Source organism: Etheostoma cragini, chromosome 16 (genome assembly GCF_013103735.1).
Source record: "Etheostoma cragini isolate CJK2018 chromosome 16, CSU_Ecrag_1.0, whole genome shotgun sequence".
NCBI classification, from domain to species: Eukaryota; Metazoa; Chordata; class Actinopteri; order Perciformes; family Percidae; genus Etheostoma; species Etheostoma cragini.
The window spans coordinates 10,772,023-10,780,244 of record NC_048422.1 but is presented as its reverse complement, the minus strand read 5'-3'; the positions used below and the strand labels follow the sequence as shown (position 1 = coordinate 10,780,244).

Sequence of the window (8,222 nt, the reverse complement as noted above, 5' to 3'; positions counted from 1 at the left end):
CTACGATGACCACCTGAGACGTATGGACCTGGGCTACCCTAAAGACAGCTCGCTTTGGAAGGGGCTGCCACCACAACTGGATGACGCCATGAGGTGGTCTGATGGTGAGTAAGCAAAAAAATCCACACTTTGTTTTTTAAACCTATTATTTTATTTCAAGTCAATGACTTAGTTGGTTATCTGCTGGGTGTAATTGCATAAGAAGATTAAGTAACTGAATGCCACAGAGAGTCTTTATGTTCGCTACCTAAAAAGTTATGTAAGTTTTCAAATTAACCAACATTTAAACACAACTATAAACATGAGGAGTGGAAAACACAGGAGTGGAAAATCACTCAAAACAGGAACACAGGTTTATAAAGTCTCATGTGGCTCTAAAGAGAACTGTAAACATTTAGGAAAAAGGTTGTCACTCTACTCTATGTTGTAATCCTGAATTACAATTGGAAACCACACATTTTGTATGGAAAAAAATTTGCTTAATAAAACAGTTTGGCAGACTTTACAGTTTTTGGGCTTGCAACAGTAGCTGGCCCACTGCTTCTAAAGGCTAGAAATAATTAGCTTAGCTCATCTGAGCAAAGATATTTACTGTATATAGCTGTAGCAAGATATTGATTGAAAGCAAATTATCAATCTAGCAGTCTTAACGAATGCCTGCATCTGTGAAGCATTTGATTATGCAAGTAAACTCTATACACAAACATGCACATACATCCACACAATAACTCATGTAGATACTATATATACTTTAGACTCTTGGTTAAATGATGTGTACATACACAATAACAAATAACCGATAACCCATAAAAAGTGAGTTTTGGTTATGGAGAATGTACAGCTGTATGTTTGCCTTTAGGGTCCAAGTTTTTAGACAACAAACTTTTTAGATTACAGATATTGAGTCAGTCTACCAGAAAGAGGTTGTGAAACTGGCATCTCAGCTTGCCAACGACAGCCCTGACCTTTACACTGCAAACATAGTGGAGAGCTGTGTTGGCTGTTGTGAATCCACAAGCCCGTCTCCCCTAATTAATTCGTGCTGCCACTATGAGCTCAGTAGAGTCAGTCGGATTCATGCGGAGCACGTGTTTCAAAAAACACTAAGGCTACGCTCACACTGCAGGCAGATTTTAGTTTTGCTAATGTTTTTTTTTTTATAACAGTGTGAACAGCACAAATCATATTAAATCAGATTGTTTAATTTCTGAATTTGTATGTTAAATTTTATACAGGTCTGATTTTTTTTTTTTTTTTTTTTTGCAATGCGACCTCAGTCTGAACTGTCATATCAGAATTCATGAGACTTTTGCCTGGCTCCAACTGCACAACCACACAGGCACCTCAGTACACAAGTAGCAGCCATTGCTCAAAAAAATCCATTATTTAAAATGCGTCTGTCTATCTCATCATTCTTGTCCTTGGTATCATTTGCTCACAAATTCGCTGGCTTCCACTGCACAACAACTTATAATTGAGACTGTAAACGCTGACTTTAGCGGCCTCCATGTTCATTTCAGTATGATTAGAGTGCTGAATGTCACGTATTTGTTAATTTATTATATATCAGGGAAGTCATGCTTCCAATTTGGCTTTTAAAAATTGATAAACATTGAAAATACAGTGATAATAAATGACTTTACAAACATAATTTCAGCTTGGTACAGTATTGGGTGTTTACGTGTTTGTGTGTTAGTGTCTGTCTGTGTTTGGTTGAACCACATGATTTCTCTGGCATATTACCATTGAGTGTAACTGAAATGCACAAAAGAAGAAGCTAATATGTTCATTTTAAAAGCCATTAATCAAAAATAGGTGCAGACAATACTCGAAAAGATGCATTCACAGGCCCAGATAAAGTCTTGTTATCTATTGTTTCAAGTGGAACACAAAAATGCTTAATCAAACGTATACAATATTTATATGTTTTAAGCATTATTACAGAAATTCAAGTAACTGTTTTAGTAGTTTAGTTAAACAGTTTTCTCCTCTCCATGCTTCCCCCAGCTTAGGGATTCTCTCTTTTGTAGCTACGCTGGGGAACACAGGTATTTTATCAGGCTCCCTACTTGCCTCTCTCTGCTTATCTCCACTTTCAGGCAGAACTTTTAAAGTTAAATGTGTGAGTATTATCCTCACATACTGCAGTATTTGAGCTGATTGTGGCTCTCAGTGACCACAGCCAAGACTTCATTCTTTCTGAGAGTGTCCTACTCATCAGTTGTTGCTGAGTGATTCCATATGAGAAATGTTTCACTGTTGCAGCATGGCCACCGCCTTCTGTTCATAATTAAACTGCTTCCAGAATATGGTCGAGAAATTTCTGAAACACATCAGGGAGGAAGTGGCAGTGGCAGATGGACGACACAAGTATTATTCTCTGCTAACTGTCTTAAATTAGCTCATGTCTTTTATGACATATGGCCAAACACTGACCCGGCAAGGAACTATACCTTGAAAAAGTCAACACTGATCAATCAACACTCAAACAAAAATCAGCCAATTAAGTTATTTGATCAATCAGTGTAGCCTGAGTATTCACTACATGTCAACATTTTTCCAAAACACTTATTCAGAGTTGGCACAAACACCCTATACAGTAACACAAAAAGATTGAAAATAGTTTTTGGTTTTTGTGAGACACAATAGGTAACATACTGGAAGCAGTACATTTGCAGTCATGTTACTGATTTAAATGGATGTCTAATCCGTGTGTCACACAGAGTACATCCGCAGGATATTAATAGTAGGGCTCAGAGCCATGATACGTACGTATGACACATGTTTTACCTGCCTTTGTTGAATGTTTCTAATTAACAAGCTGAGGTGGCTGGAAGGAAGTAGTTTAATCTAGGACAAGAAACATGCTTAGAATATTCCTGCATGTCAATATGATTATAATAAGCCGCTTTCCGACTGGTGGGATTTTTGCGGTCCCTAGAACATTACGCTCCTAGGACCGTTTTTTTCTTGTTTTCCAACTGGACCAGTTATGGGATTTTTAAGTTTCTCTGACCACAGTTCCTTTAACTCTTTCCGCTCCTACTTCCTTTTCCGCATATGCCTCTTTCACACCCAGTACACACAAGTACTAACAGGAACTAAGTTATAAGAACAGTCCACTTCTAAACCGTTCTAATGATCAAAGACTACTTTCCCCCAAAACCGGTTTCACCATTTGCATTTGCACTGGCCAAGTGGCCATAGGAACTGATCTTTTGCCATTATAACACAGCCATCTAACCACCATTATGCGGAAAAGAGAAAAGAGCCTGCCCTGGAGTAGGAGCTGAAAGAGATAAAGGAGCTGTTGGCAAAGGAACTAAATAATCCCCAAAGAAGTCCGGTCGGAACACGAGAAAAAAGGGAACTGTTCTAGGAACTGCAAAAATCCCTCAGCAACTATAGTGGTGGCTAGATGGCTGTCTTATAATAACAAAAGATCTGTTCCTGTGGCCACTTGGCCAGGTGGAATTCAATTGGAAACCCGGGTTTTGGGGGAGAGTAGTTAGTAGAACTGTTTAGAAGTGGACTATTCCTATAACTACCTCCCTGCCACTACTTGGTCGGAAAGAGGCTATAGACAAAGTAGCTTATGAAAGAATGATTTCCTTACAGTTAAGCTATGTCTTTTTTTAATGTCCTCCATGTACAAATAATGTCCAACTCGTCAAATTGGTGCAACAATGTCAATTAACGGATACACCAATTAAATGTGTTAGTTTAAATGTATGTATAGTTTATATTATTCAACTACTGTTTGTGTTGATGCGTGTGTTCCTTTCTTCCTATCTCTCTCCTTTACCTCCCTTTTACACCTTCTCCTAACCCCCCCTCCCTCCCCTTTTACTCCACTTTGTTTTCTGGCTATAGCTTTATACATGTAGGAGGAGGTGGGGTAATGTGATCATTATTGGAGCATGTCACAACTGAGTCTGCCATGTCAGTAATCTTGGCAGACTGGGTGCATCTGGGCCAGTAAAACATTCTGGTCTTTCTACCTTCTATAAAATGTCCACACTGCCTTCTATAAAACCAGAGCAAATACGTAAGAGAGGCTAAATCTCTCTGTGTGTGTGTGTGTGTGTGTGTGTGTGTGTGTGTGTGTGTGTGTGTGTGTGTGTGTGTGTGTGTGTGTGTGTGTGTGTGTGTGTGTGTGTGTGTGTGTGTGTGTGTGTGTGTGTGTGTGTGTGTGTGTGTGTGTGTGTAGCCAACAGTTATACTATGGTCTATGAAAATCTCTATTAAAGAAGTATATTAACACTGATGCACACTAATGCCATTTCCACACCAAAAGATATTTTTTCATTGCTTTTAGATTTTATTATATAGATCCATTCAGCTTTATCATTTGGGGATACATTAAATGGGTTCTGTATAAAAGCCCGTCAGTTCCAGTATGCCAGTGGTAGGTGCACTGTTGCACATGAACCAATTGGTATTGGTGTTGATCTTGCTGTCAATCAACATATTATAGCTCTGGCCCTAATTTAACGAGCAGGTGCGTTTAGGGCGTGTCCAAATCTGGTGCTAATTTCACGGTGGAAAAAAGGGTCTGTGTGCAGGGCGCATGGTTCAAAAGGGTTGTACTTAGTGTCTTAATTAATCATAGGTGTGTTTTGGGCGTAACAAGCAATAAACCAATCAGAGTGTCATCTCCCATTCCCTTTAAAAGCCAGGCGTGTTTGTACCTTGGCGCATTGTTATTATGATGGCTGGTTTGCACTGTAATATTTTTAAAATTAATCTTTTGCATGTTTGTCTTCTGCTGCGCTTCCCTGTAAGTGTAATAAGAATAAGGTGCGTGCGCATTGTGCATAAGCCTAGGTAAATTTTACTAATGTGGTGTTAAAACAACAATCAAATGCTGCACGATTGACTTTAGAGCAGATTTTTGTTGGTCAATGGCACCATCACATCCCGCTGCCTCAAGGCGGCAGAAGATGGGTGCAGGTGCATTTGTTATTTAAACGACTTGGGCGCTGGACAGACTTAACAAAGCAAAAACACTTGCGTCTGGCTTTGCGTTGTGCTGCGCTGGGTGCAAGTTTGGGCCCTAAGAGTTAATGCTTGGTTGTAACCGCATGTCCTCATGGCAATCCAAGTAACATCTGCCGATTTGGTTGTTTCGCATTTTCCCTAAAAATGTGAGAGGATTTCACCAAGTAATAAGACTGGTTATGTTAATAAGATATGTTTTTTGTAGGCACATATATAGGAAAAAGACAGAAATACAGTTTTGGGCCCAAAAACTGAAATGGTTAAAAAGAGATATTGTGTCGTATAAATATAAGTTTAAGAGGTAATGTATTATTTCAATGTTAGGATTAAACAATAGGCTCTTTTTGACTGGAGGGATTTTTGCAGTTCCTAGAACCTTTTTTTTCCTCGTGTTCCAACTGGACCAATTTGGGGATTATTAAGTTCCTCTGGGCAAAGTTCCTGTAACTCTTTCAGCTCTTACTTCAGGCCAGGGTCTTTCACCTTTTCTGCATAGGAACCCTTAGTGAGCAATGTCCAAAACACAAACTGTACATATGTTTCACTTGCCTACGTATGCTAACTCATAAGACAAACATCACGCATTCAACCAGCTAATTGTTAATGCTAGTTCAACTTACCCGTTGTTTTCTTTGCCTGTTGCACTCTGCTCTCCTGTCTTCTTCTAGCCTTCGTCTTCTGTGTTTATCTTTTGAGTACTCCAGCCTAGTCTTTAAACTCCACCGTGGTTTGTTGTTGTAAGAGGCACTAAAGTCAAGTGACAACGCTATAGGGAACGTTGCCTTGCTTGCGTCACTCCTTTACCCCTCCTACCAGCTCCTATGGCCACTTGGCCAGTGCGAATCCAAATGGAGAAACCGTTTTTTGGAGGAGAGTAGTGAGTAGAACTGTTTCAAAGTGGACTGTTCCCATAGCTACGTTCCTGTAACTACTTGGTCGTAAAGAGGCTAATGTTAGAGATATTCTCATATATTTTGAATTCTGGCTAACAAAATTACCCTTTAAAATGATGATAGTGGCTTGGTCCTGGCATTTCCTTTGACTAGACAAGCTTTAAATCTGGAGTCGGCCCCCTGATGCTGGAGAAAGGTTTCTTACTGTTCCTCGCAATTACAATAGGTCAGATGCTGAGGACATATTGCCTACCCACGGGGATTAATAATGTTTACTTTAACTTGCACTGTTTTTGAAGCCTTTACCAAGCAAATCCAATCTAAGCAATGCCTCCAACAGTTGGCTGTACAGATTAGGCTTTGATAAAGCACATGTAGAAACTGGCTCAAAAACAACAAATTAGCAGCAGGCACTCGGTCCTTGTTTCAGGCTACTCTCAAAAGGAGCAAGCAACATCACCTCTTTTCCCTGCAGCAACTCCCAGCTGAATGTGTGGAACCTCCTTTTCCTATCAGGTGTTTATAGGGCTGTGTTGGGTTTCAGCTTTTGCCAGCTTCAGTGGTCCTGCTCTTAAGATCTTTGATGTGTGTGCAGGTTTGTGTGTGTGCTGGTCTACCTCTGCCTCGATCAGTTAGTTAGTTTGTGTTATTTTGTGACTTTGGTGATCAATTAAGCCTGTAAAACACCCACAATGAAAAAAAAAAAAACTTATCATCCATATAATGTGCACCTAAACCAATTTTTTTTTTTAGGTGGGCCTTTGCTTAGGTGGTTATTATGCATTTTGGTCCTGCCCCCGTCAACAGCACTACATTGCTTAGCTTCCATGTACTATAATAAGATTAAAAATAAGCAGGAGAGAGGATAGGATGTTATGATGAGAACACTGCCGCAGGACAAGCAACAGTAGGTTATAGGTAGCAGCAAAAAACCATCCATATTGTTAGTTTTACATTTGTCCGTCTCAATAATCCTGCTAATATAATTGTTTTCTGTATTTTAATACTTCATTTGCCTTCTTGCACTTTCATCTGCCTCAAGGGCAAATAGAATGTACAGTTAGTAATTACTTCTGTTCTGTGTTGTTCTATTCTTATATTTCACTGTATTTTAAAACTTACACCAATAGCAACCCTTTGCTTTTTCTCTCCGAAGGCTCGTCCTATTTCTTCAAGGGGAAGGAGTATTGGCGAGTGCCGAGCAGCGACATGGAGGTGGAGGCAGGATACCCCCGCCTCATCGCTAAAGACTGGCTGCTGTGCACCCAGATGCAGTCGGACTCTCCGGACACAGAGCCCAAAAGCACGGAGACAAGAGTCAACGTGCACCATCACCCAGACCACGCAGAGAATGGATACGAGGTGTGCTCCTGCACCTCTGACACCGCCTCGCCTTTGGGTGCTCGCCCCTCCCCATCTCCCCTGTGGCTGCTGCCACCTCTCTGGACGCTCTCGCTGGCCCTCCGCTCTGAACTGCTATGATGCCAAAGCATGGGACAAAGTTCTCGAGCTGGGTGCCGGAAAGAAACTCTTTGGTGGAGGGCCAGTCACTCAGACACTCAGTCTAAATACAAACTGAAACATTTTGTTCATATAAATATCAATTGGTATGTTTTTGCTATTTTATTTAGTTGCGATTATTTATTTCACATGCCGTTGGATGGGGTCAACTGAAGCGCCTTGCAGTATGAGTAGTACCATACCACTGATTGTACTAGGGTATATCTAGTGGGCATCAATTCACTGACATTGATAATGCTTGTACCGTGCTACACAGAACCATAAGTTTCTATCTCTTGGTTTCCTCTTAAATGACTAAACTATCTCATCTTTGCAAGGAATTGAGTGGGATTCTTCAGAATTATCTTCACATGAAATACACCAGTATTCCAACAGCACTCATAAAACCTTTTTTTTTTTTAATGTAAAACAAGTTTACAGCAATAATGAATGACATCCTGGGATGTAGGCATGTCAGTTCCCCCCCTTTCAGTGCTTATGCTAAGCTAAACTAACCAAGCCCTAGCTTTAGCCTCATATTTTTTGTACAGATATGTCAGTGAAATCAATCTTCTTGCTTAAATCTCGGCAAAAAATTTTTTTCCCAAAATGTCTGAACTATTGCTTTAAATAGTGCCTGGCAAGTAGAACTTCCTACCAGGATGATTACTGCCTTCCAGCACTTTCCATCAATCGGCAATGGTTATGTTTATTTTAACTCAACCTGAGGCCTGTAATACGTATCAAGATCAACACGCCCTGGATTTATTTCAGTTAACCTAACAACCGTGGTCACGCATGAGCTGTGTCACAACGGTGGTTAACAAC

General features: G+C 40.2%; 1 protein-coding gene across 1 annotated transcript in view; it reads left to right on the top strand.

The window, feature by feature from the left end:
* mmp17a (matrix metallopeptidase 17a) overlaps window positions 1–7,807 on the top strand; it is a 75,997-nt gene extending 68,190 nt beyond the window's left edge. The window contains exons 9-10 of the mRNA XM_034896992.1: window positions 3–104; window positions 7,051–7,807. Of these exons, the coding sequence (XP_034752883.1) occupies window positions 3–104; window positions 7,051–7,376 (428 nt within the window). The 3' untranslated portion in view covers window positions 7,377–7,807. The remainder of the gene's footprint in view (window positions 1–2; window positions 105–7,050) is intronic.
* The last annotated feature ends 415 nt before the right edge of the window (window positions 7,808–8,222 follow it).